At 39.7% G+C, this 27,327-nt stretch overlaps 8 protein-coding genes across 10 annotated transcripts in view; 3 read left to right on the forward strand and 5 right to left on the reverse strand.

Moving 5' to 3' along the window:
- Positions 1 to 64: 64 nt before the first annotated feature.
- LOC111780255 (RNA pseudouridine synthase 7-like) lies at positions 65 to 4,306 on the forward strand. The gene is made up of 12 exons (XM_023660604.1): positions 65 to 259; positions 342 to 385; positions 470 to 547; positions 726 to 826; positions 1,025 to 1,112; positions 1,294 to 1,372; positions 1,509 to 1,591; positions 2,147 to 2,212; positions 2,646 to 2,702; positions 3,501 to 3,608; positions 3,750 to 3,988; positions 4,090 to 4,306. Exons 1-12 carry the CDS (start codon positions 130 to 132, stop codon positions 4,190 to 4,192), a joined length of 1,176 nt encoding a protein of 391 aa, XP_023516372.1. The 5' UTR covers positions 65 to 129; the 3' UTR covers positions 4,193 to 4,306.
- A 2,544-nt stretch (positions 4,307 to 6,850) lies between these two features.
- Positions 6,851 to 8,545, reverse strand: LOC111780181 (bidirectional sugar transporter SWEET10-like). The gene is made up of 6 exons (XM_023660509.1): positions 8,435 to 8,545; positions 8,279 to 8,315; positions 7,976 to 8,186; positions 7,671 to 7,832; positions 7,465 to 7,584; positions 6,851 to 7,389 (listed from the first exon to the last, which is right to left on the reverse strand). Exons 1-6 carry the CDS (start codon positions 8,478 to 8,480, stop codon positions 7,105 to 7,107), a joined length of 861 nt encoding a protein of 286 aa, XP_023516277.1. The 5' UTR covers positions 8,481 to 8,545; the 3' UTR covers positions 6,851 to 7,104.
- Positions 8,546 to 10,292: 1,747 nt separating this feature from the next.
- LOC111780684 (bidirectional sugar transporter N3-like) lies at positions 10,293 to 11,946 on the reverse strand. Its single transcript, XM_023661153.1, has 6 exons — positions 11,789 to 11,946; positions 11,651 to 11,687; positions 11,355 to 11,565; positions 11,094 to 11,255; positions 10,893 to 11,012; positions 10,293 to 10,797 (listed from the first exon to the last, which is right to left on the reverse strand). Exons 1-6 carry the CDS (start codon positions 11,841 to 11,843, stop codon positions 10,501 to 10,503), a joined length of 882 nt encoding a protein of 293 aa, XP_023516921.1. The 5' UTR covers positions 11,844 to 11,946; the 3' UTR covers positions 10,293 to 10,500.
- Positions 11,947 to 12,050: 104 nt separating this feature from the next.
- Positions 12,051 to 14,922, reverse strand: LOC111780687 (mitochondrial import inner membrane translocase subunit TIM8). Of its 2 annotated transcripts, XR_002812882.1 has the most exons (3): positions 14,758 to 14,922; positions 13,525 to 13,783; positions 12,051 to 12,386 (listed from the first exon to the last, which is right to left on the reverse strand). XR_002812882.1 is itself a non-coding variant. In XM_023661158.1 (2 exons), the coding sequence occupies exons 1-2, from the start codon at positions 14,803 to 14,805 to the stop codon at positions 13,598 to 13,600; spliced, it is 234 nt and encodes a 77-aa protein (XP_023516926.1). In that variant the 5' UTR covers positions 14,806 to 14,922; the 3' UTR covers positions 13,365 to 13,597. The 2 variants fall into 2 exon arrangements, 1 of the variants encoding a protein (XP_023516926.1); XM_023661158.1 differs by lacking the exon at positions 12,051 to 12,386 and having other exon boundaries at positions 13,365 to 13,783.
- Positions 14,923 to 15,059: 137 nt separating this feature from the next.
- On the forward strand, positions 15,060 to 16,711 carry LOC111780686 (NAC domain-containing protein 83-like). Of its 2 annotated transcripts, none has more exons than XM_023661157.1 (2): positions 15,060 to 16,018; positions 16,101 to 16,711. In XM_023661157.1, the coding sequence occupies exons 1-2, from the start codon at positions 15,862 to 15,864 to the stop codon at positions 16,595 to 16,597; spliced, it is 654 nt and encodes a 217-aa protein (XP_023516925.1). In that variant the 5' UTR covers positions 15,060 to 15,861; the 3' UTR covers positions 16,598 to 16,711. The 2 variants fall into 2 exon arrangements, with proteins under 2 accessions (XP_023516925.1, XP_023516924.1); XM_023661156.1 differs by having other exon boundaries at positions 15,441 to 16,018; positions 16,098 to 16,711.
- A 178-nt stretch (positions 16,712 to 16,889) lies between these two features.
- On the forward strand, positions 16,890 to 18,218 carry LOC111780685. The gene is made up of 3 exons (XM_023661154.1): positions 16,890 to 17,715; positions 17,805 to 17,902; positions 17,976 to 18,218. The coding sequence occupies exons 1-3, from the start codon at positions 17,190 to 17,192 to the stop codon at positions 18,156 to 18,158; spliced, it is 807 nt and encodes a 268-aa protein (XP_023516922.1). The 5' UTR covers positions 16,890 to 17,189; the 3' UTR covers positions 18,159 to 18,218.
- Positions 18,219 to 18,322: 104 nt separating this feature from the next.
- On the reverse strand, positions 18,323 to 24,608 carry LOC111780683. Its single transcript, XM_023661152.1, has 3 exons — positions 24,090 to 24,608; positions 23,806 to 24,016; positions 18,323 to 23,240 (listed from the first exon to the last, which is right to left on the reverse strand). The coding sequence occupies exons 1-3, from the start codon at positions 24,246 to 24,248 to the stop codon at positions 18,487 to 18,489; spliced, it is 5,124 nt and encodes a 1,707-aa protein (XP_023516920.1). The 5' UTR covers positions 24,249 to 24,608; the 3' UTR covers positions 18,323 to 18,486.
- A 353-nt stretch (positions 24,609 to 24,961) lies between these two features.
- The window catches only part of LOC111779563 (ubiquitin-conjugating enzyme E2 27), a 2,930-nt gene continuing 564 nt past the window's right edge, over positions 24,962 to 27,327 (reverse strand). Inside the window, exons 3-6 of the mRNA XM_023659624.1 lie at positions 26,244 to 26,292; positions 25,710 to 25,869; positions 25,486 to 25,575; positions 24,962 to 25,346 (exon numbers count right to left, since the gene is read on the reverse strand). Of these exons, the coding sequence (XP_023515392.1) occupies positions 25,239 to 25,346; positions 25,486 to 25,575; positions 25,710 to 25,869; positions 26,244 to 26,292 (407 nt within the window). The 3' untranslated portion in view covers positions 24,962 to 25,238. The remainder of the gene's footprint in view (positions 25,347 to 25,485; positions 25,576 to 25,709; positions 25,870 to 26,243; positions 26,293 to 27,327) is intronic.

The raw sequence follows: 27,327 nt of genomic DNA on the forward strand, positions 1-27,327 counted from the left end.
GTTACCTGTGCTTATCTCGGCTCGGCTCGGTTCGGTTCGGTTCGAAACTTGTATAACGTCGCAGGGTTCAGCATCCATACGCTGTCGTTTCATCGTCTATCCTCTCCTCTCTTCGGTCTGACTGTGAGTATGGCTTCCGTAGAACAGCTGAATAATGACGAGCAAAAGGAAAAGGAAGAAGAAAGCATGGGAGTAGGAGAGATCATATGGCAAACCCCTGCCAACCCCCCACAACGAAGCGATTATATATTTCACAATGGTACAGACTAGATGCCCGCTTCTGTGGCCCTTTCTTTTCGTTTTACATTCCATTTTTGTTTTAATCAGAGTTCTTTGATTAGGGAGGCGGCACGTCAGACCTTACTACTTCGAGTTCATTGCTCACGTAAGACCTTAAACTTTCAGAAATGTTCGACTATTGAATCTAATTTCAAACTCTTGATTGGAAGTTCATAGCTGCAATTTGCAGGTTAAGAATCGATGGGCCGGCAAAACCATCGTCGACTTGTTTGCTGAAGAGTTCAAAGGCCGACCTTACGAGTATTTTGTATGTTTTTTCCTTTCCGTTTTTCCTCTGTGATGTGGTCATTTAGTTTCAGCTTTTGTCAGTTATTGTTTTGTTCATATCAAAATATGGAGTTCTAATATGCACTGAATATGATTCTCGTGCCCTCATACATTTTTCCTTGTTTTCATGCCTTACTGCTTGGAACTTTATTTCTTAGGTTGATGCAGTCAAATGTGGTCGCATACAAGTGGATGGGGAGATGGTGCCTGTATCATATATAGTTAAATCATCTCAAAAGATGAGTCATTTCCTGCACAGGTATGTGTTCTACACGTTGTAATTTCTGGTAGGATCTTTAAGGCTTATGGTTCCCGATTGGTATAATTACGTCCAACTCCGTGAGTAGCCTGGATGTGATTCTCTTGAATTTACATTTGTTTGTCGAATTCATTTTCTTTATGTCAAAGCTGCACTATAAAGTTATCAAACTTGTAATTGATTTCACACGGGCTGTAGGCATGAACCCCCGGTAATGGCTTGGAACGTGAAAATTCTCAAAGAAGAAGCAGAAGTGCTGGCGGTTTGCAAGCCTGCATCTGTTCCGGTGAGTCAGATTGATAGTATGAACTTCGTATAATGCCGTTAGTTATGCAAGTTGTGCAATACATTTCTGTAAACATTTGAGTCTTAGTGAACGGATTCCTCGTCTGTTGTTTGTTTTTCTTCTAAGTTGATTTTACCCTTACTTTAGGTTCCTCTAACTAGCAAGCTCTAATGTAATATAGGTTCATCCATGTGGTCAATATAGGAAGAACACAGTTCTCGGTATACTTCAGGCAGAGCATGGTTTGGCACCTCTATTTCGTATCCAACTTTCATGTCCTTCTAGAAGCTACTGTTCTCTTATTTAGTTCTGTTATATTAATAATGGAGAAAACACCATACTCTATCCACTGACTCGAAGAGCAATCCTCTTCTTCCCTTGACATGACCATGTTAGCTATACATCGACTAGACCGTCTTGTCTCTGGACTTCTTATCCTTGCTAGAAACGCATCCAAAGCTGACCTTTTCAGACAACAGGTATGCCTTGTACTTAAGATTTTTCATTAAGTTATATTGTAAATGACTGGGAGATACATTTTCATGGAATTTTTATGAGGTGCATTCTTCTCAAACATTTTATTCGAACATGCACTCTCACTTCTATGTTGTTGCACATTGTTTATAACTGCTTCAGATCGTTGCAATTGGATAAAAATTAGAAGGAAAAATAACTTTAGCACAAATGAATTAGTTAAGGAATTATAACTTCAACAAAAAAATCACAAGTTCAAACTCCCACCTTGGCACTTGGACTTTCGAGGGAAACTAAATTGTAGTTGTTATGATGATTGAATGTAAAAATTTATTAGAGAGAATTTGAAACAAACATAGTTACAATTATAAATCTACTTGAATAAGCAATTTTAAGATAACAATGTCCATTTGCACAACAAGTTTTTCCCAGTAATAATCTTGCCCTGTTTCACTGTGTATAGTTAAATTCAATTTGTCATTGCTTTCTCGTCCTCTTCTGCCCATGCACAAACTCGGAACTGAAGAAACTTATATAATAGGAATGTATGCATACTGCAGATTGAGTCTGGGCTGGTGAAGAAACAGTATCTTGCGAAGGTAGTGGGTGTATTTCCAGAAGAAGAGGTATTTCTTCTTTGGGCTAGTCAAGTCATGTTATTTTCTCCTGTCTTGAATTATTTATCAAATTGTTCCTTCGAATGCAACTAAACGTAAGGGTTACTTTTAGATTCTTCTTGTAACAATCTAAAAGGATCCTTTTGATAAAGGGTAATTTAGAATGTTGACAATGTCGAGTCTACATTCCAGAAGGGACCCGTGGTTGTCTTGTCCTGACTTGCTAGCTATAGGCGTGTGCATGAATGTCTGCTTGTGGCTTGTGCTTCTTATAGACATGTGAGGCTGTTAGTACAGTATGAGATGAAGCCTTTTTTACACTGAGCACTGTGGTTTTTTTTTTTTTTTAATGTTTAGTGAAGTCACCTCATAATGTTGCTCTTCTATTTCTATTAGGCATCTCTCTGATTATCTGCTTCATTTTACCTGGACTTAATTTCAGCAAGTGGTTGATGTTAACATAAATTACAATGCTCGAGAGGGAAAAAGCACAGCGGAGGTGAGGCTTTATTTTCTTCCTTTGTCCATGTGAACTTCAGTTACTTAATAAGAGGAAGTGGATGTTAAGGAAGGAATTTACTTTTCTGGCAACCGTATATAGTAGAAGAGTCAAAAAATTGTACTTACAAGTTAAGCAATTGAACTTAATAGGTTCTAAAAACCTTTCAAAGTATATAATAGGTTCTTGAACTTTTAGTTTTGTATTTGATCCCTAAATTTTCAATCTTGTGTTTAGTAGGTGTGTAACATATTCAACGTTTTTCTAAAATTAACAAATTTGTTAGTATAAGTAGAATTTTGTGTGTAATAGGACATTAAACTTTCAACTTTGTGTCCAACAGATTTGTAAATTTCTAAAAATGTAGAATAGGTTAATAACTTGTTAGACACACAAAATTGAAAATTTATGAACTTATTGGATACTTTTCGAAGTTTAGATACTTACTTTATGGACCTATTTAACAGTCTAAATGTTGGGCCTATTTGAACCAACTATGGACCGATCTTGTAATTTAGCCTTAGAATAAAGATGGGAATTTACTTTGTAGGGAATGGTTATGTTTTCATAAAATATGTCTGCAAAAGCCCATTAACCATCAATTTACTCTATCTCTGTTTCTCTCCCACTAAGGACGACTGTTTGCAATTCCATAACCATAGTATTAACATGGATAAAGTTTGTGGGAGATATGTTGCTCCGTTGTCTGGTAGTTTGGAGTCCTCTTGACTGGAAGCATCCTGGTCTGGATTTAGTATGTCACTTGATATCGATACTACAGATAGTTGATTCTTGCAGGATACTCCAACGAAGGGGAAGGCCGCTCAAACAAAGTTTACCCGCATATGTTCCGATGGAGTCCATAGCATTGTTTTATGCGAACCAATCACTGGCCGAACTCATCAAGTAAAATTTAAATCTTGACTTGTTGAGAACATTTTGCATGAGACGCCCCTCAATGACATTTTGTATGTTTAAGTGATCCATGTATACTCCCACTTCCTTTTGATGTTAATATCAGTGTCTTGTGGTATACCTGCAATGCAGATCCGTGTGCATTTGCAGTATACAGGGTATCCTATAGCCAACGATGTACTGTACCTTACGAAAGAAACGACTGGTCGTTCCGTGCAAAAAACAACTGCAGATGGGGCTGCTGCAATATCAGCCTGTTCTCGGGCACCTGATATTCAAGAAGATTGTGTTAATGCACGCAATGAAAAGTCAAATGAAGATTTTAGAATTGATCCCATGTGTACAAACTGTCCAAATTTGGCTCCAAAGGGGTGAGAAACTTTGATCCCACTGGAAGCTTTGCTGGTTTGTTTCCACTCGAAACGTAATAGGGTCCATGATTAACGCATTAAACATGCTTCGTTTTGTGCAGATACGACCGGGAAGAAGAGGGCTTGTGGCTACATTGTGTTCAGTACTCGGGACCAGGTTGGATCTACGAATGCCCATATCCAGAATGGGGTTCACTTAAATAGCATTTTTTAAGGACTTGTTAGACACAAAATTTGAAGGTGGGGATGGTATGTTGAAAGTCGATGTATTGAGACAAATTTCAAATTTAAATGACTAAATGTGTGATTTCACCCAAATTGTGTAAATAAAATGCAAGTGAATAGAAGTCATGATTGTGCAAGTAGAATACGGTGAGAGAGAACACAGTAGATCGGTGAGAAAATTTGTAGGCAAGGTAAAAGGGAGAAAGGTAGGGAAAGAAGAGTGTTTGAAGAATAATTAGGGGAAAAGTAGGTGACGAGGGATTAAAACATAATTTATGTATTTTATTAATTGAAATTGGGAGAGATAAAAAGCGTGCGAGAGATATTATAGGTCTTTGCTGGATGGTTGGATTGCATGTGCCCTAATTTGGAGGATAGGGTGAGTGTCAGAATGTTTTATGGGCCATTTTGTGTTCTATTGCCCTACAACTGTTCAGATGGATGATGTCATCCTCTCCTATATTATTTTTCAATTTTTTAATTCCGCCTACACACAGCTGTACGTTTTCAGTACGACCTAACTGCCTACGTGGCACAACCATCCATCTGGAAATTGTTTTCTTTTTCTTTTCTAAATTCATAAAAATTAAGACCAGAAGAGGACAAGGCGTCCTTCACAAATGGCTGCAATATGGAGAGAGAGGCTACGGAACATGTACTTAAATCTTTTCTTTCTTTGTTTCATCAACAAACATCAAATTTTTTAATCAAATTAATAATAATATAAAGAGTGGTTTAAAGTGAAAGGGAGGGAGGATGTGGCGGCATTGGGCGGTGAGGCAAGTGATTAGCGGAGGTAGGCACGGGGACAGCAAGTTTAAGCATTTGGAACGTTCGGCACACTCGGTGGTATGCGACAATGCAACAAGGCAAAGGCAAAGGCAAAGGCAAAGGCAAAGGCAAAGGCAAAGGCAAAGGCAAAGGCAAAGGCAACCCCAGCAGCATCTGGTTTCCAAATCTTAGTGTTCCGCAATCCGAGTCAGGCCACTACTTTTGTATCGTATGCTCAACACTCCATTGGGCATGTTTATTCGCATCTTTTCAAGATTCTGATTCCAAACCTATCGTCGTCGTCATCATCATCAAACTACATCCGTACACCTAATCAATAAAGATTTTGAAACTGGAGTGGGCCGCGGGATTGAAAAGCCGAATCTTAGACCTTTTGCGGCCAACTTTATGATGAACAACAGACAGGAAATGGGTGTTTTGCATTGCGATGAAAGTGAGTTTATTTATGGTGAGAGATTCGTAGGATTGCGTGGTTAAAGCGAAAAAGCAATGGGTATATTGAGAATTTGGGATTAGAGTAGCTTTTGGTGAGGTCGGAGGGTCAAAGATTCGAAGCAGGTAGGTAGGTAATAGCAGCAGGTAGCGCAGCGGTGTTAAGTGTACAGTGTGTTGGGAGAGTGGAGGGCTTATTAGATTCCCCACTATAACGCTGTTAGATTCCAAAACGCAGCAGTGTTTAACGAACCCCCTTGCACTTCCACCTTCCACCTGCACCCAACAACGAACCCCCTTGCACTTCCACCTTCCACCTGCACCCAACAACGAACCCCCTTGCACTTCCACCTTCCACCTGCACCCAACAAATGCTCTCTAAACTAAAGCTGCTGCTTAACCTTAAATTTTTCATCTCCCTGCCGTCTATCTCTGTAGTGCTTCCACTCTGGGTTACCTTTTCTTTAATCTCCACCACTTTGAGTTCCAAACTTTAATTCGCTATCGCCTAATCACAACGCTTCATCTTTCATAACATCAACCAACCATTTTTATTACATGTTTTGGACTTCTTCCTCCATAAATTCACTAAAATATTCTTTAATTACCACATCCTTCCGATTTCAACCACTATAAATAAACTTATTCCACCTGTATTGCATTCAATTGTGATGATGAAAAAAGTAATTAACAAATTCAAGGATCTTAAATCTCACTTCTTCAACCAAACAAAACCCCACGGGGATTAAAATATCATTTCAATCTAAATAATTACCCAATTTATACTCATATATATATATATATATCTACCGCAAATTATTTGAACCACCCTAAAAAAAAGTTATAAACTAGAAAATATGTTTTCTTTTAATATGAAAATAAAGCTTAGCACATTTGACCCTTAGATATTAACTATAAAAATTAGGGTATTAATAATTAACCAATATTCTCATTATTAACACTAAGTTATTATAATGGGTTGGTAGTGTATGGTATTGTGTTTTTAGATTTTTGTTGGTTATTGTTGTTGAATACAGAAAGACAAGTATTTATTTATTTAGGAATATGCGTGTAAGTTGTATGGAATTCAATGTTGGGCTTGTCTTAGATAACCGAATGATTTTATTGGGACAAAATAGATTATCAATCACGCTCACTCATATCTATATCTAGAAAGCTACAAATTGCACACATTGGGCCCTTGTATCATTATCAACAAATCTACCGTGACGTATAAACTCAACTAACCGACGTGTTATCAATTCGATGAAAGGAACCAAAGTTTGAATATTTGTGTTGGTTTCCACGTAAAAAAAATAAATATGGAAAGATTAATATTTGTTGTCCGATATTAATAATTAATAATTAATAATTAATGGATGTTATGACAGAGAATGAAAGGAAAATAAAAGGAAGGGAAGAATAAGAGGTTTGATTTGGAAACATGAAAAAGTTAGAGATGATTACAGAGCGAGAGAGATAGATGAAAGAGAGAGGGTTTAAGTTCTCTCTTGTGGCCGGCTTGCGGCGGACGGGACAACAAAACCAATACTACTTACTACGCTACTAATTAGTTGATACACCAACCACCACCCTGATTTTAACTAACTAACTAACTAACTAACTAACTAATCATGATTAACAACAACAACAACAACACAATTTGATCAGCTTGTTATTTCTTCCTTCTTCTTCTGAATGTTGTCAATCACGGCTTCCACCACAACGTCCACCACCTCCATGCTTGGCTGAAGAACCCCCACCGGGCTTAGCTCCGTGCACACCATCGTCCCAAGCTTCACCGCGTCGATTATTTGCTCCGACAGTTCGTGAAGCTGCTGCGCCTTTGGCTGCTGCTCTTCTTTCACCGGGATGCCTTTCTTTGCGTTCTTGAATATGACGTACAGGATCATCTGGATTATGCCAAACACGAACCCCACCACGTTGGGAAGCTGCATGCACCATCCAATTATGATGATTATTATTATGAGTATTATTATTGATAGAATATTAATAATTGGTCTTACCGCAATGTAATAGTCCTTGAGAAGAAGGCCGTAAAAGAACCACATGACTGCGTTGAGAGTGAGAAAGAAGGAGAGAGCAAAGGGCATGTACTCCACGCTCTTGGTCTTCATCACCTTGCCCTGCATGCATCCAATTGTAAATAAGATGACGATGATGATGATGATGATGATGATAATTAATAGGAAATCATTATTAATTATGTTACCATGATGAAAAGGGGTGCAGCGAAGACACTAAGGTTGAACACCAGGCATATCCACCCAAGAACCTTCAGACGCTTCTCTCCTTTGGCTAACAGCAGAGTCAAAGCCAGCATCACCCCGAACCCCAACACATTCAACAGCACTACCAACTTCGCGGTTTGGAACTGCGGGATGTATTTCATTCATTCATTCATTATTTATTTATTTCCAATTGCAATAATAATAATACTAATAATAATCATAATAATCATAATAATCATAATAATCATAATAATCATAAGAAGAAGAAGAGGAATTAGTCAGTTACCCTCAATTTTGTGGGGGCGTAGAATACGAAGAGAAGGATGTAAAGGGTCTCAATTACACAGCCAAAGGAGTTGATGGTAATGAGGAAGGTTGCGTTGGTTTTGAGAAGGGCATAGTAAATCCAAAGCATGGCGCTGAATAGTGCAACCACATAGGGTAAGGATTGGTATCCTTCCGCGGACTTCTTCTTGTATATCTTGTAAAAGGTTGGCCTGCGCCCAGAACATTGCATTATTAAGCATCATGGTTAATACACACAAGAAGGCAGGTGAGACAGAGAGAGAGAGACAGAGTTAGCGCTTACAGTGGAGCTAGGAAGACCATGAAGGAGATAATGTTGCCTGCAAAACAAGAACATGAAATCAGAACATGAAATTAGGACACGATACATGCAAAGCATGCATGAGAGTTAAGTAAATGAGGAGGAGGAGGAGGAGGAGGAGGAGGAGGAGGATGGTACCTAAAAGGCCAAAGACAAAAGCCAGAGTTTGGGGGGGGATGGCCATTGGAGCTGAATGGGGGAGTGTTATTGAGAGAAAGGAGAGAAGGAAGGGTGGGGGTGTGAAAGGAATGGTGGGGAAGAGATAGGTTTTATAGTGAAGAAAAGGGGGAGAGAGAGAGTGAAGTGGGTGAGAGTGTGGGTACACATGAGGTTAAATTAAGCTTTAATTTCCAGTTGGTTGGTTGAATACCGGAGATGGTATTAAGAGGCAGGGATTGGAGTATTAATAGGTGTGTATTCTATTAATGTGCACATTAGGGGTGCTCATCTTCAGCCCTGATACACACAACACTACATCTTTACTCTGTTGTAAGTACCATGAAGGGTACATCCACAACCATGTTTTTGGTAGCTTTCTGATGTGTCACCCACCAAATGGATTTAAGGCCTCCGTTGGAAACTAAATCTCCTTCCCCCACCCTCCACCACCACCACCACCACCACCGCCACCCTGGATATTACAATACAATACAATACAATACAATTCAAACTCAAAAATAATTGATTACAGCTAGGTAGCTACCCCATGAGCCACTTATCTGATCCACATCATATGTTACATCTTCTATTTTATTTTTTCTAAATTAGAGTATGGCAAGTGGAGTTGTAGATGCATAAATATGAGAAAGTGTGGATTGAGCAAGCTAAGCATCTGGTGGTTTGAGCAGGCAGAGGGCAAGTGATGAGGCGTTGTGTGGTTTATTTGCATTGTGGAAAGATAAATTTGAAGATAACATAGAATTGAATGGGGAAATATTGGTAATAATGTGTATGGGGAGCACTAGCGGGGAGATGAGAGTCGGGGAGAAGCAAAGCCTAAGTAACAACAACTATTGATTTAGCGACAAAAACTTAAGTAGCCACTTTTTGGTTGTTATTCTGCTACGGAACACCACCCGGCCCCTGCCTCTCTCCATTCTTTCCTCACTGCAACTCCTCGTTCAACAAATAAATAAATTAAATTAAATAAATTAAATTAAATCAAATGAATTAAAATTCCCACTTGCTCAACTTGCATCTTCCTTTCATTCCCAGATTTACCCAGAGATTCTCTTCTCTCCCTCCCACGCTCTTTTGATGTGTAATCGCACTTCATGGTGCTCATCCCCATCACATTTCTAACCCAATCACACGGTGCAAAACCCATCTCCCTCCCCTCTTCATCATCATCACCATCATCATCTTCTTCTTCTACAATATTCTTTCTTTCTCTTCTTTCTCTGAAAGCGAGGATTACCAGAGATTAGGTGCCCAATTACGGCAACCCCACACAGTTCGGCCAATTCCATAAACAACACCACTGCCAAATTGCTTCCTTACGGAGTTTGGAACATCCAGGGGGGAATTCTAATTTCCCATTCCTTCACAACTAAACTAATGCCACTCTTATTTTCTCATTCAAACTAAAAACAAATAAATCATTTGCCCTTTCTTTAATTCTTTCAACACATTCTATTTTACTCTTTTTTTTCTTTTTTTCTTTTTTTATTTTATTTTATTTTATTTCCGACCTTATTATTCATTACCCACCACGCATTCTAAATATTAACTCCTTACTTTATTCTTATGTAGGCCAACAATTGCGTCAACCTTAATCTAATCATTAATATCTCCCACTATTATTTACCCTTCCTTTCATATTTTTGCACCTACAATAAGTCAACGGACAAGGACAACGCCAAATCAGATCTTGTATTGAATTCATTTATTCCCTTACATTATGCAATATGAATCAGCAATTATTACCCAACATATCTTAGTCCTATTATTTATTATAATGAAGGAAAAAAAAAAAACAGTATTTAGAATAGTGACATATAAAAGAGAATAATAATTAAGCATAGAAACAGAGTTAGGTACATAAATTTTACATGGATATGGAAGCTCTCCCAAGCTTTACAAATACGTAAATTAAAGCTACTACTAATTAATTATAACGACACAGGACAAGACATTATAATAGAGTACACAGCGCGGTGGGGAGGGAGAGATTCGGGAAGACGCGCAGCCAATGATGCATCGAATCAAGCCTCGCATCTGATCATGGGTGGGGCTTGTATGTTGTCCATGCAATATTTGTCATTGGAACATGCTAGTGCTGGCGGTGCATGCTCACCGTTGGATGCAGGAGCAGCCTCTTCACCCTCACCCTCCTTCTCATGCTCCTCGGGACTCTCTAAACTAGTAGTAGTCTTGGTTACAGTTTCAATATCCGCCTTGTGCTGCGGGAGCTTTACCTCAGAACCCCCCCTGGGTTTCCTGTAAATGGCGTACAGAATCATCTGAGCCATCCCGAATGTGAATCCCAATGTGTTTGGAAGCTGTCAGGAGCAATATTAGTTGTTAATATATCAACTTATTTTGTACATATATATATATATATATGTATGTATGTGTCGTTATTTATTGATGTTACCGCAACGTAGAAATCCTTGAGGAGCAGGCCATAGCAGAGCCACATAACGGCGCTGAGTGTGAGGAAAAAGGAGAGGTTAAATGGCATGAACTCCACGCTCTTTGTGCGGATAACCCTCCTCTACAAAGCCATGCAACAATAACAATGAGTTGAGCAAATTAAATAATAAAAGAACAAGATGAGTTGGGGTCGTCCACCCACCATGATGCTGAGAGGAGCTGCAAAAACGCTGACGGACAGACCGCCACAAATGAAGCCAATCACTCGGGCTCGGTAGGGCCGCTTCACTAAGAATTGGGTGACTGCGAGAATCGAGCAAAACCCAACCACGTCCAACAGCAGAAAAAACCTGACTGTGAATGTCTGCAAGTGTGGAGAAATGAAACGGAGATTAGTTTGAGATGCATGAATGCATGCATGAAGAATATTAAGGGAATTAGCATAATATAAGTAAATATTGACCCGAGCCTTCTTGGGAGCATAGGTAATGTATAAAGCGATGTAAATGGTCTCAATGAAACAGCCCACGGAGTTGATGGTCATCAGAAAGAACTCGTCCGCATTCAGCGTAGAATAGTATATCAATAGCAGAGCGCTGAACAACGCCACCACGTACGGAATTGATTGAAATCCTTCCGTTGATTTCTTTCTACACACCCTTACAAATGTAGGCCTGCAACCACATCCAATAATATTCAATACACCCACTGTCACATCAATCCCACCCATAAATACTGCCTTCCTGGCTATATACTTACACTGGGGCCAGAAATACGATGAACGAGAAAATGTTGCCTGTGAAGTTCCAAGCCAAACAAAACAAGTATATAAATCATCAGCACAAACCAACGAAACAGACACAAGAATATGGATGTATATATGCGCATGGTTCGTACCTAGAAGACCAAACGCAAAAATCCAAGGGTTGTGGTTCATAAAACTAAGAGCCATTATATATATATTAAGGAAAACCCAAATGGAATGTTGAAGGAGCAAGATAAGAGAGGAAGAGGCAGAGGAGATTTAAGTAATCTCTGTATGCAACCTCAAATCTTGCTGCAGATCAAATTGAGGAGGACTCTTATTTATAGTGCTGCGAGCTTATAAAAATGTTACTCCTACATGTCATGTGTTATGTGGTTTTGCATGAACAATATCGAAACCAGGATTACTTTATGATCTTGATACATCAAAAGTGGCAAAACTGCACCTTTAATCTTGAAAATTACATTTTTATGATATCCTTACACTTGAAGTGGCCATCCTAGCCAAACCCCACTTCTCCTCCCCACCCCCAACTTTTTATGCATAGACTTGATCGCAACAAACGTTGGATGAGCCGTACAATTGGAGCCTGCATGCAGTGCAGAAGTTCTTATTTATTATTCAATGGAAAAGAGAAGGATGTTAATTGTTTTTATTTTTGTTGCAGCTATTGCGTTCTATCTTTGTAGCTTTTGGAGCTCACGCGTGATTCAGGGACTTCAAAGTCTCCTGCGTTGCAAGGTGTCACCATGTTAACTGATGAAAACTATATGAATCGAACCCGCACAAACAGAATAATAATAATAATATGAGCCAAAGTATTTGTTTTATGTGGGAACTTTCATTAAAGGAAGAAGAGATATTATAAGGTGAGGAAAGAGTTTGATTAGTGTTGGTTAGCAGGTAAGAGGGGCCTTATTCGTTGGACATACGACAGGTGTGTAGTTCGGAACGATTACACCTGAAAAGATAAGATTTAGTATTTGTTTTGTTTCGCTTTGGGATTGGAATTGGAATTTACAAAGACTGGCTTCCTTCATTAGCTGTTGCAGGATTATAATAATCCCCACTACTCTCACTCGATGCTCTTATAGTATAATATAAACATGTTCATCACCAGGTGATTTCGTTTGCAACTTTCTTTTTCGGAGAAGTCCAAAGGCAGGTACCTATTCATCTTATTTTCTGCTATCATTCGTTGGTTCTCCATTTATTGGGTATTGGTATTATTACATATCTAAAACCTGATCAGACTCCTCCACTAACTAACATTGTTTGTTTACCCAATAGAAATGAAGCATAAGAGATAGTATATTTGAGTTCCTACTTATACTTTGTAGTAATAATTAAATGTTGGTTTATGAACACAAAAATGGGTAATACTCAGTTTCCGTGTGTGTTTAGACAACAGCCCAACATTTAGAATGTTATGCAGAACAGACTCCAAATAGCACAGATATGGTGTTGCGAGGATGTCCATACGCAATTCCTTTCACCTCTGCACATCTAAATGCTAATCTCTCTTTATTAACTTTATATTCATCTAAACCCCTTCCCTTTTTGGTTTTCATTATTAAAACCTCGTCGTGGGTTGGTCTGCTTCTACAAATCAAATTCCAGTCTGTCATTATCATAGCAATTGGAAGCTGATATAGTGGGGATTTGAGGTAGATTGGAACCAAAGTGGAAAGGCCAATGAAGGATGTCTTTTAAGGCAACCAAAATTATATGAACTTTCATTCTTCATAATTGAAAATTAATAATAAAACTACAACAGGCCTACCCATTTCAATCCAGTACTTCTCTCTCATCAAATGTAAAATATTTCAACTTCAAAAAATGAACAATATTTCAAGAAGTTCGGAACCTTTTCCTTTCGGTTGGATTTGAACAATAGATCCACCAAGAAAATACACTCAAGCCTCCCGCGTTGAGATCCATTAACTGTTTTGGAATCGCTTCATAATGATGATGCTCATATCCATATAGCGCTGGGCACAGTTTGATAGACAGTTGGATTCACTAGAACTGAACTTACTCCCTGGCGTACCAGTGATACACTTGTCCCAACACACACTGGTAAGCTTAGCCACCATCTCAGCAACCATTGCTCTTTGCTTCTCTTCCTGTTCAACAAAATTACCAAATAATCTATTATTAGCATCGAATTTTGTGACGGCAACAAAATAGAAGTCAAACAACAAAGCATCCCACTATCTGAACTTTTGAGGGGGAGGGGGGAGGGTCATATCCAGGAATGAAAAACTCTGGAGGTTGACCAATTGAAGAGTAGGCAACACAGATTTAGCAGTCAACTGATTACCACCTATGGTTGGTTGACCAATGAGATTGAACATCTTACATTAACTTAAATCATACTTGAAAAAGACACATAGCAGTGACCTCAAGTTCAGACAAACTCAGATGTTTTAAGTGATATGAACCCATGGAATTCCATATCCTATAGTTACTTGCATGGCTGACGAACTCATTGAATACGCTTATCCAGAAAAATGTTTCTTTCTTTTTTCAAGAAAAAGAATCACAAAAATCTCAAACCATGTATTGTTTCCACATTTGTATGATTAATATTCCAAACAGCAGTACAGGCAGCATCGAGTGGCGCCTCTGAACTCCTCAGACCAAATTTCCGCCTAAAAGGCTCATCTTGAAGCGAAGTAAGAAGTAGGCTCTACAACCAACTATTCAGTTATCTTTTTTTATATATAAAAAATGTAATAACAATGTATTTCTCCTATACTCAGGTTGCGAAGAGATGGAAAGCACATTTAACTCATTTCAGAATTAGAGACAAACTAATAGGCTACTTTCAAGAAGTTATCTCTAGTGAGTGATGAGTTGTGACAACATCAAAGCATTTCTTAAGATATTCTAGGAACTAAACTGGAGATGCATACAAAGAGGATAAAAGGAAACCCAATAGCACATTGATGGTAAAGGAATTAAAACTCAGATTTTTCATTTTTTAGTTGGAAGACAAGAATCGGTCAACATTTAAGATTTGAAGTTCTTTCTTTTTTTTCTTTTTCTTTTTTTTTTTTTCGATCCCGCGCGAATCAGAGCCTAAAAGTGAACTCACATTGATAAAATTCATCAGCTCCGGGGAGTTAAGAGACGAGGAATCCATGGAAAGTTAGGGAGAAAGGTCGATGAGCACCAAACTACTGAGTCGCTAAAGCCCGCGAACCTCCCCAGCTGTGAGTGACTGCAAAACCCTAACGCCCCCGTCAGTTTCAGAGCTTAGGGAAGACCCAAATGATGCGCATATTGGGCCAGTTCATATTTTGAGAGTAATGGGCCTAATGTCGGCCTTCTTGAGTTGGGGTTGGCCCCAGGGGAAGCGAATTGGGCTGTTGCAGAAAGAAACTGTATAGAGACATATGGGCTGGTTATCGAGAGAGAGAGAGGGAGAGAGAGAGAGAATGGTGGCGGGCGGGGGTTGAATTGGGAAAGGAAAAGGCGACATCTTCATGGCGAAGAAAAGTTAGGAAGGGAAACTGACTTTTAGAGGAAGCTTTGAATGAAGTTTTTTTGTTTTGGCCCTTTCCCTTTTTTGTGCCTTTGTTCTGGAAAATTTAAAATAGATGAGGAAATAAAGACCCGACTTTTGAATCCATAAACAAAGTTTTGAGAAAGAAGGGCGCTGCTCATTCACAAAGTCGATCAAAGTCGCACTTAGGGAGAGCTTTATGTGTCATATTTCCACTCACCCAACCACACAAATTGGATCAAACCCCCCCTTCTTCCTTAATCGCTTATAATTAATACCCTAAACTCTACAAATAATAGTCACCAAATCCTAATCCACTGCGCGAAGAAACTTCATCCACACTCAAAATTACCCCTCCATCTCCTCCATAAAAGAAGTAAATTATTAAAGTAAAACAATGGCGTCCCGTCGCCCACCATTGCGTTATTAAATTGAAGGGGAGAAACAAAAGTGTGATTCACTGTCCACTTTTGAAGAAGCCAGGGGAAGAGGAGGGACTGGTCAGCAGTGGGAATGGAGTTGGGCACGTGCTGCCCGTGATGCCATAGTGTAGAAGTGTATGTTGGGACAAGGCCTAGGCTAAGTAATTAGTGATTCGCCAAACCTGCATGCAAATATATATATATATATAGATAGATAGATATGAGCATATAGGTAAGATAGATAAGAAGTTGAGAGCGTGGAAGAGACGGCATGAGGGGATTGCCTCCTGGGTTTCGGTTTGAGCCGACGGAAGAAGAGCTGGTGTTTGAGTATCTTAAGTGCAAGGTATTCTCCTTTCCCTTGCCTGCTTCTATCATTCCAGAGATCACCACTAGTGTTTGCAACTTGGATCCTTGGGATATTCCAGGTAACTGACTCTGCTTTAAGTTTTCAAGTAATGTGGGTTTGGTTTGGTCTGAAGTTAGGTTGCTTTCACTTTGTGTTAGGAGGCGGCGGGAATTGGCAGGAAGATACATACCTGTTCAGCAAGAACCAGGAGTGTGATCGAAGAGTTAGATGGAGTCCGAGTGGGTACTGGAAGGCCAAGGGGTCGGAGAGGAAGATAGTGAGTTCGAGTAGTGACGCAGTGGGACTGGTGGGGATGAGGAAGACTCTGGTTTTCTGGATGGGGAGCAGCAGTAGTAGGAAGACGGGGTGGGTGATGCATGAATACCGCCTGCTTTTGAGCCCTTCACAAACGCCTACGCCTCCCAGTGTAGTAATTAATAACATGGAGAAGTGGGTTGTGTGCCGCATCTTCTGCAACAACTCGGGGATCAAGAATGACCTCCATTTCCATCCCCTCCAATATCCTGTTTCTGCTTCTACAAACGACGACACCAACGCCCTCTCCGACGATTCTGTTTCCTCCACCGCCTCATCCTCCTCCTTTTCCGCCACTACTACAATGCCCTTTCCCAACCACCATTCTTCTGCCTCTAATTAATTCCTCCTTTCTCTTCTCTGCCTCTAATTATATGTATCGCTTTCATCCTTTCCCTCTAACCCACCTTTGAATTTGAATGAATTTAGCATAATTTAAATTTGAATTTGGAAGTAATTGAGAGTACAAATTGATATAACTAACTGCTCAAGTTCAGACATAAAAATCTAAATTTGTAATTGCCTCATTTATCCATTGATTTGAATAAAAGATTCAACACCAATCTAAATTTGTAAAGCCAAAGATGAATATGGTTAAAAGTGGATGGGAATATTGTGTGGCTGTCTATTCCTGGGAGGGACAACAGGTCAGATCACAACAACAGATCAGATCACAACAACAGATCAGATCACAACAACAAGTCAAAACAGGTCACAGGAGAAAGGAGGATAACTCAGCCTCGGAGTTGACGCTGGGTTTACTATTCTTGGTGTATCTAATTTCTACAACAGACTCTCACAACACAATTCTCTCTTTAAAGTTCTCTCCTCTCTTCATAATTTTTACCACCGCCTCTCTCAACTAAATTCTGTCTTTCATCCTTCCCTTTCCTCACCTCTCCCTCTCTGTGCACTGCAAGCTTAATCCGGCTTTAATGGGGTGTGGAAACTCCAAGCTTACTCCGGAAGGAGAGTCGATTCTCCCCATGATTCGCCCACTTCTTTTCCGCACTAAATTTGCGGAGTTCAGGAAACGTAAGAATGGAACGCATCTTAGAGAGACAGCGCTGTCAAAGAAAGTGCTTCTCAAAGAGGGAGAAATAGAAGAAGAGAACTCCATACTTCCTGTTCATAACAGGAACAGCATCTATGGTTCCCATGACGGCAAAACAATTTGTTTGCACACCAAACAGGAGAATCATAAGGATGAACATGATTCACCCAATGCAAACCATCTCTTGGAACAACACAAACCCAATCACAATGGCAGTCGGGTTGAATTGAAAGAAAATAAAACCATGAACAACCAACATAAGGCAGTGGAAGAAGGAGATGATGAAAACAAGGAAGAAGGAGAAGAGGGTAGGCCTGAGGAGGAAGACAATCGATGCCTCATCTGTCCTGGATCACCCAGTTTCAGAGTTTATTTTGTTGAACAAACACCAAATGAGAAACAAAATGGTAAGTAGGCTCAAAACAGAAGTTTCAACCCAAACAACCAAACCATTATGTGTATATTATGACCAACACAGTAGCAACATGTTTTACAGTTGAAATGAATGATGATGGAGACATGGAAGATGCCTCACTGAAGAAGTCGCCAAGTCGTGACAGCGTTGAGAGCAGCAGTAGTACAAAATCTAACGAGGTGGGTCCACAGGATCATGTTTAGAAGATTTGGGATTTTTGTTATGTTGCTCTCATGAATCTTACACATACAGGGCCAGGAGAAGAAGACGACAAAGAAAGGAATAAAAGGGACGACTTTGAACAGAGCGGGGAGTAGAAAAAGACCAGTTGGAGTTGGTTTAAAGAGTCTGTTGAACGTTAATAATTGTTGCTATCATTTAAGTTGTACCGGCAATGACAGCGGCAATCATCTAGCTAGAAAAGCTGAATGTTAAGAGTATCCATTTCAAGGGGTTGGGGAAGGGAGGCTTCCTGCTCATTTTTTAGGCCACTAGTCCCTCAAATGTTCCGTCTCCCCAATGTCAGTAATCAAACCCACCATACGTAGCTACAATTTTTACTTACGATCATGTACTAGCAATTCATTCCCCTTCTAATGTTATTCGACAACCCATACTTGTTTCTTTATTAACAACAAAATAACAAAACACTGTCACACATCCAATATATATTAAGCATTCTTCATTGCATCACAAAATATCATTGCACAATTCCCCACCAACTACATACGACAGGAAGTCCTCCCAAAATCAAAACTCGACCTTACTTGGATTGATGAGTGAAAGCAGATGAGAGGAAGTCCTCGTCCTCCTTGAACACTTCCAGATTCTTGGATTTCATAATGTAATTAACAGCTCCATCATCGAAATTCAACACAAACGCCAACTTGATGAGCTCAGATAATGAACATACATAATCACCATACTCCCAAAGGACACCTGCAGATATAACCTCAGAAAAGTATGTGGCATACTCTATCATCTCCTTACGTTCTCCTGACATTACCATCTTCTGGGTGAACAGCTTCGAACTCTCCCGTTCCCAACGTATCAATTGGGTTGCATTAGCGTTGATGACCTCCCCTGAAGTTAGGGATAAACTATACTGCATCATCACAGGTTCTTCCGTCTCAAGAACGGAAAGATTGAGGAGGCTTCCAACAATTTCATGCCTCTTCACTGCATCAATTTGCTTGGCAGGATCTGCTAAGAAACCAAGAATGAGCCGCATCAGTTCTTTTCCAATTGGAATGTCATTTGGATTGGCGTGCTTGAGGTTGGTTCCATCAACAATGGCTGCCTCCACCCTCTGAACAGACTCAGAGATCTTCCGGACCCCGATGTTCTTATAAACTTCCAACAAACTAGTACGAGGCAAGGAAATGGAGCTTGACTGGGGATACCAAACAAAAACGGGAAGAGGAGACATACGTTCAAATAAATCCTTCAATTGTAGATCATCTGCAATAAAAATGTCACGTTTATCAAACAAAAAAACTCCATCTGATCCAGAAATTGCAGGCACCTTGAGAATGGCATCAGTAAAAGCTCGCTCAGTTTTTGAATTGAAGTGCTTGGTAACATATTTCCAGAACTTAAAGCACTTGTCACCAGAAAGTCCATCTGCATTACTTTCCCAACTTTTCCAGAGTTTGCAGTAATCGTGAAGGGAAGGATTGGATCTTACTTTAAAGGCTTTGGAAAAGAACATGAGTAAATCTTTTTCGTAGTATCTCTCAAGAACGGTCAGCTGCAAACCAAAAAGATCCTCCTTGTCAAAAAGTACACAGCTTTCTGGGCTGATCCACTGTCCATTAGAATCTCCAACAGGTACCCAAATCCTTTTAGCAGCTTCAGTGTCCGGCTTCCAATCGAATTCACTCAAATACCTATAAATTCGTATGATAGTGGATAACTCACAATGGAAGTCTAGAAAACTTGACACTAGTTGACATCCACGGTCCAAATCAACTACCACGCCTAATTCTTGGAGCTCCACTTTATAGGAATTGATATCAAATTTGTAAAATTCTGCATCGATGAAAGGCACATCGGTCGGCTTCAGATAAGAATCCCACTCAGGAAGAAAGAGCAGACTCTCTTTAGGAGACCTATAACCGTACGAGGTGTTCAACCATTTCCCCGATACCCTTCCAGAGAAATGGTCTGGAAAGGAATAGTTCTTCAACAGCAAAGTTCGGATGCAGTCCAAAAGTGAACGAAGATTTTGAGAAGTAATTTTGGTAGGATCATCCGGAAGATAAAGGGCAGCAACAACCATATGAGCGCCATCTTTAAACTCGGTAATAACTCCCATATCCTTCAACTCTTCTTGGTATTCACGAATACGTTTTCCGTAGTAGTTTTTACTAGTATCGATAAAAGGGAGGAGAGTAATTGAATGTATGGATTTCCAAGTTGGACCAAACCATATGCAATCTTTAGGACGCCTATGATCACCCAGAACAACTCGCAACCACTTCAACTCACGAATGCACTTCTCAAGATCTTCAGGAAGCTTCTTTTTCGACTTTTTTAGATGTTTGTAGATTGACAGAAACGATAATGCATTTTCGTTTGTTAGAGAATTGGAACCCACTTTTTGCCTGAACACCTGAGAGACTGCGTTGACTGCCTCCTCAAAATCGACCACCACTCCCATGCTTTTCAATTCCGTCCGGTAAATAGTAATGCTGCTCCCATAAAAATCACGGTCAACTAGAGGGAAACCAGTAAAGACTTGGAGAAGGCGGCCCAAAGAAGGATCCAAGAAGTAGCATTCCGCAGGCGATTTGTAGCCCTGGTCTGTCTTCAGGCATTTCACACTTTTGAATCCGTTAGCCAGAAAAGTACGTGATTTGGGTTCCGACATACAGGAAAGAATCAACAAAAATGCGTCGCCTCCAAGGCAAGTTAATTGGGAAGGTGGCTTCAAATTGTCCACAACAAATTGACAAACTTTGTCCAAGTCAACCACCACCCCAAGCAATTTAAGTTCTTCCCGGAAACAAAGCATCTCATTACCATAGTAATCCACGTCAACAAAAGGGATGTTGCTCAGAAGTGAAGCGGTGGACCATTCCTCCGTGTACAATACTGCTCCCACTGGAGACATATATCCACGACGTGTCTTCAGCCATGTCCCTTTTCTTATGCTTGCGATGAAGTCTTGAACAGGGAATTCATTTTTCAAAAAACGGATGAACTTCAACATGGACAACACATTTTGTCTTGTCAAACTTGATAGAGCCGCCACTTTCATGAGGTGGTTTCCAATGAACTTTAAGACTTCGTCATACTCGAACATGACACCAACAGTTTTAAGCTCCTCAGAATAGCCACTTAACATATTACCGTAGAACACACTATCAATCAGGGGGATGTCCACCAGGACGGACCCTTTTCGTAAAATACTTCCCCATGAGGAGGAGACGTCGAAAGACTGAGATGGAGGTCTATAACCAGAAGATCCATTCAGAGTAGTTCTTAGCCAACAACCTTCCTTTATGCATTTCAAAAACATGGGAGGAATGGAAACTAGTCGAGCTTTCAAGCTACGAATCCAATCCAGTAGCAAAACCACATTGTGCACGGTAAGTGGTGAAGAAAATACAGAAATTTCGATATTGGGGGGAGAAACGAAAGGGATATCAGAAGCATGGATATGGGATATAAGAAAATCTATTTGCTGTTTTGTAGTCATAGATTCACCTGCAAAATAGCGTGGGGAGATGTAATCAGCTCCCAACTCGACATAGCTATCATTTTGCCAAGGATTTGAACCAAGCAATTGTGCCCATTTGCTACCATCTGCTGGAATCAGAAGCCCCTTCCAATTTTTTCTAACAACACCGTATTTGTCTACAACCGGCATAAGTCTACACAGAGACTCCAGCTCAACATGCGTCAGATAATATTTAGTGGATGAGTGATAGAGGAAGTGAAAATAGGTGATTATGTGTTGTCGGTTATCGCCAAGGGAACCGACAAGGTGTTTTGCAAATTGAAATACGGTGATGGAATCAACTTGAGCTCGGTCCCGAAGCCATTGCAACAAAGTGACCTTCCCGGGATAGAATCGGATGGAGTTATGAGTGCTTTCTGGCATAAAATAACGGTTGGAAACAAGTCTGAATTCCCTGTTGGATTTAGTAAGCCAAGAGAGTTGGTCATGCTGAGCAAGATGCACCATTCTTCCACCCATCGACGTACACTCGTTTAAACTGCATACACAAACATTCCCAGAAAGATCAACATATTTTATAAGTGGCACGTTCTTCATGCTTGAAACATGAAACCTTGAACTCCAATTTTCAGCAACGAATTGTAGAAGCTCCAAATAAACATCATCAGAGACACCCTCCACGATGTTAGATCCCAGTAGGCACTTGGCATACCATTCATCATCAACTAGATTCACGCCAAGGAAACACAGAACCTGGTCGTATTCCTTGGTGTCGAAGGAGAAACTTAAGATGCGCTTTCCATGGGACGATAGATTAACCAAACTCACACCTTGAGTGTGTGCCTTGGTTAAGATATTCAAAAAGGCGGGCATAATCCTACCCACTTCACAAGGCTTATGAAAGAACCTCTGCTTCGAGAAGGAATGACTGGGAATGATATTTTGTTGGAGAAGTTTCTGCTTGATCGAATCCCTCACGGAATTCAACTTGTCGAAGGAAGAAGAAATGATGGGCAAGAAGTTGAACATAGAGGCCAAAGAAGAGAAGGGAGCTTCATCTGTAGCTTTCACGAGTGAGACGAAAGCAGTGACAAAAGCAGAGGGAACACAGTCGAGGATCCCTTGGTTCCACTTGTTGTCGAGGAGAATGGTTTCCCGGGATGAGGACAAAACAAAGTCTGCCTGAATAATAAAGGGAAAGCCGGTTAGCATCTCGGTGGGGAGGAAAGCGTAGATTCCAGCGGGCTTAGCTCCTCGGTTGAGACGTTCTCCATTTGGAAAAGCCAATGTGACAACAAGTTCCTCAACTCCCGCCCTCCTCTCCACTCTGTTTTCTTCCTTCACTGGAAACTTCTGCTTCCACATGTAGTAGGAGCATTGGGTATCGATTTCACCAGCATTTTCCTCGGAAGAGAGATGGAGAGTGTAGGAGTGGGCATTAATGTTCTTGATGGACACGAAGTTTGTGTCACTTGAAATGGAAATCGCATTGACAGTATTGGTGTTGGGATCCTCGTTGACTTCCCTGACTGAAAGTTGCTTGATTTTTGAAAGGAACAGTAGAACTTCAGGGTGAATGGTTGACAGTTGGTGCTTCACAGGTATGATCTTATCGGCCTTCAAAGGCAAAACTAGTGTGGTTGTTGGGAGCGTGGAGTGGTGACCATAAATATTGTTTATGTTGGAAAGAATTGAAGTATCTTCAACCCACTCGGGAACAACGAACCCAACACCACAAAGTGGGCAAGGCTCTTCGTTGAACCGTATTTGATATCCATTACTGAATATGTAAGGACGGGAGGTGATCAGAAAAACACTTTTGAACCCAATTCCTGCACATTTCCAACAAACAAACTAAAATGTAGGGGGAATAAAAGTGAGTGAAGATAAAATATAGTAGTTATTATTTTATTTAATTTAAAACATATTGAATCAATATTATCAAAAATGAGTATCCCATAAACTAATTAATTAATTAATTAATTAATTCATTTGAAATGGAGAATAAAAAGCCGACAATACCTGAGAAGCTAAAAGAAGAAGAAATTGGAGCTCATAAAAGCTAAAGTAATGCATAATTAATAAATCATAAAACATATATATTTTTTTTTTTAATAAAAAAGTAATGAACAATAAATCCCCATTAACTTATAATTGAACTCATTTAAAAAAGAAGATGGAACAAAGATATGCAACCAAATTAGAAAGAAAAGAAATTGAAAGTAAATATGAAATGAAATTTAAATAAAGGAATGCAAGAGGAAGCATGTAGGTAAATGAGGAAACAAGTATGGAATAGAGAAAAGGGAAATGGAATAGAGAAAAGGGAAATGGAATAGAGAAAAGGGAAATGGAATAGAGAAAAGGGAAATGGAATAGAGAAAAGGGAAATGGTACCCTTCTCGCCAATGTAACCGCGTTTCCTGTTGTTCTTTTTGGTGGAGCGGCCGACGCTGCAAATAGAGTCGATGTTCTTAGCAGAAAACCCGATCTCGTTGTTGAAAATCATAAGCGTGGCAGCAGCGCCAGTTGCGGTGACGTCTCGGGATGTAACAATGAACTCGAGCGAGGGTCTGAGGGAGGTGGAGTACTCGTTATCTTCAGCATTCTGTAGAAATGGAAGAGCAAGGAGGGTGAGACGGAGAGGCGGAGAGGAAATGGAGTAAAATGGGAGTTCATGCCTGAATAAGCTCCATCAGAAAGTGAACGTCCTTGGTGTAAAGCTCCGCAGAAAGGTTCCTGACGGCCTGATGGAGGTCCTCGGTTAAGGGATTGGGCGGTCCTCCGATTGAAAACTTGGTTCGCCTGATGTCTTCAATGTGCTGCTTCGGGGTACACATTTTTCACTTCTTCCAAATTCCAAATTCCAAATTCCAAATTAGCAGATGTATGTAAGTATAGCATATAGCAGTGAGGAGAAGGAAGCAGTGGTTAAAAGGGAGTAGGAAAACTTGGTGAGGAAGCATATGCATAGTAAAAAGGCGTACGGATCCACACTGATTGGAGCGAAGACCGAGCAAGTCTTCGGGGCATTGGAAATGCTTTTGGGAGATGAATGGGGCGTGCATGCATCCCATTGGAACACCAACTTTACCCCTCCGCTTAAGTAAATGATAAATCCTATTCCTTTTATTATCTTACTCCTTCATTTTTACTTTTACCTTCAAAAAATAACAAATAAACCTAAACCCAATTTTCTATCTTCCTAAACTATTGGGTTATTTGAGTTAATATTTATTTCTTTTTCTTCTTTCAATTCTTTCTTCTTTCAATCACGCCCTTGGGTTCGGGATTTGATTCAGTGATTCCTACCTTTCAAAACATTAATATATTCTTTTTTCTCCACAACATCGCATCATATATTCATTCGTACGTACCATGAATAATAATGTGTATGCCCGAAAGGCTAAAATTATTTCAAACATCACTTTAAAGATTTTTATTATTTTAGTTGAACAAATAGAAGAATGAAATTTTGAACCTCTACTTCAAGAGGGGAAAAAAAAACACGAAAGCAGAAAACTGCCTATTATCAATGGTACTTTTTTCAAAGTGAACAAAAGAAAGAAACTATGCATTAGAATAAGTGATGAAAACTGAAACTCAACAGCAAACCAGAATTTGAAGCATGTTACTGATAGCAGCGAAGTGGGGAGGGGGGTGAATGTTAAAGAGAGACCCTTCACAATAAAAAATGAGGATATAGCAACAAAAAAAAAAAAAAAAAAAAAAAAAAAAAAAAAAAAAAAAAAAAAANGGCCATAGTATAAATACGACCCTTGGGATCAGTATGTGCTCCTATGTTTCGTCTGTGGCAGACGAGTGAGAACTTAGCCGGAGCAGAGCTTTTCCAAGGCCAAATTTTCATCCCATCCCACAGCTTCCAAACTGCTCCTTACTTGAGCCTCCGGGAATCCCATCTCCACAAGCTTCTGAACCTGCAATATTTCCTTCACATCAATATTCGGTGCACACGCTTTCATTCTCCACCGTAACAAAAGAACTACTCCTCAAACACAAAACTATATATGATTTATCATGCACGCAACATGCAAAACCAAAGCTAAGGCTTTTAACCTTTTCTTCCACTCCAAGTGATGACGTCTTGGCAAAAGTTTCTGTCCAGTATCGAGCTGTGCCAGCAAAAGTCTGGTAGTCTCTAAGATACTGCACCAATATGTGTTCGGACATATTAAACTTAATATCGCTTTTGATAGGATCTAAACTTCATATCTTCAATACCAACATCTGAAAACAAAAATCAACCAACATCCATGCAGTGAAGATAGACTTAACAATACCTGTTGTGCCACCACAGCATCTTGAGGATCATCAGGTTGAGGAGCAGAGAGCAACGCCTGCACAGAAAGCAGGGCTGTCTTCAACGTAAGTGCTGGGCTCCACTGATCCTTCAGAATGTCCAGGCAAATTGCACCACTTTGACTACTGATATTAGGGTGCCTTCACAACATAATAGACCAAACAAAACTCCAAAGCTTCAGCATAATCTCATATACATATATTGAACTAGATCAATAACATTAAGTCACAAACTCCTTCATGGTAAAAACATTTTAGAAAAAATTCAGAATGCATAGCAATGTCAACGTGTTGAATGAAAATTGCAACATCATATCCACAATTGATGACCTCCAAATCTCCACATCCAAAAACAAAACTATTATTTTGATTAGATCAAGAAAACATCTGCATGTTCTCTGGAAAGCAACTCCATCCACTAAACGCAGACACGCTCTGTGCGCACCTAAGAAATCGCGACATTATCTGCTCGGCAGGCATAACAAGAAAGGAAGCCATGCATATATTGTCCTTACCAGACTTTTGTAGCAAACTGCATTTTGGGCGGCTCAAATGGATACCCATCTGCAAGGGGGGAAAACCCACGTATAAGATACATGATAAGGGTTAAGATAAAAACAATGTTTTGAAAGCGTGCTTAGGCAAGTTTTCCATGAATGAAGTCCTCACTGAAGCGCATGCCATGAAGCATCAACATTTTTAATTTTTGAAGCCAAAAAATATCCTCCAAAATTCATCATTTCCTAAAACAAACTCTCAAAAGCTCTATTGTGTTACAATTTTCACCATCATATTATGCATAATACACAATTTTTCTATTGTGTGCCTCACAAACAACATTCCTCACTGAGAGGGCTATTGCACTTTAGTCCTTACACTTTAGATAACATTGTAACAAAGGCTTCACTGATAGCAATTATAGAAAGCCGCCAGCTAAAAAGGTAAAGCAATATTATAAAAACTCGGGGAACATGTTAAGAGGTCATGGAACACACTCGGACAATATACAATCCTTTACCATAAATATTCAATAGAGCAAGGAATGGTTCTCCCAACAAAGCTCTTACCGAGGAGTGATTTTAAATATGCCTCAAGCGCGTAACAGAATTGTTTTCTATAAACGGGATCGATAAAACTAAAAAACTCTCAACTGTTTCCCTCTCTTTTATTTTTTACAGCAAAAATGTGTAACAGAACAACTGGAAGTGAACAAAAAACGCACGGGGGCTGAATTTAACATAGTTTTAACTAAAAAAAACTTGAAAGAAACAGCCGTAAAGGGAGCTAGTGTGGACTGTTAGAGAACAGTTTAACAGTTCTATGCCGTGTAAAACAAAAAATCGATGAAACACATCGCTCTTCTACAGAACATGTTTTTTCCTCTCTCTCTCTCTTTCTTTCTTTCTTTCTTTTTTTTTTCTTTTCGTGGAGGACAGCTGAAATTATAATTTATTATTCCAAAATCATGAACTTGCCAGAGGTAATTTCCAATCATAGATTCAAGCCCTAATGCCTCAGACACCACAACGCAGATTCTTTATCGTCAGCTAATCACATAAAAAAAAAAAATAAAAAAAAAAAAAAAAAAAAAAAAAAACG

Source organism: Cucurbita pepo, chromosome LG18 (genome assembly GCF_002806865.2).
Source record: "Cucurbita pepo subsp. pepo cultivar mu-cu-16 chromosome LG18, ASM280686v2, whole genome shotgun sequence".
Lineage (NCBI taxonomy): Eukaryota > Viridiplantae > Streptophyta > Magnoliopsida > Cucurbitales > Cucurbitaceae > Cucurbita > Cucurbita pepo.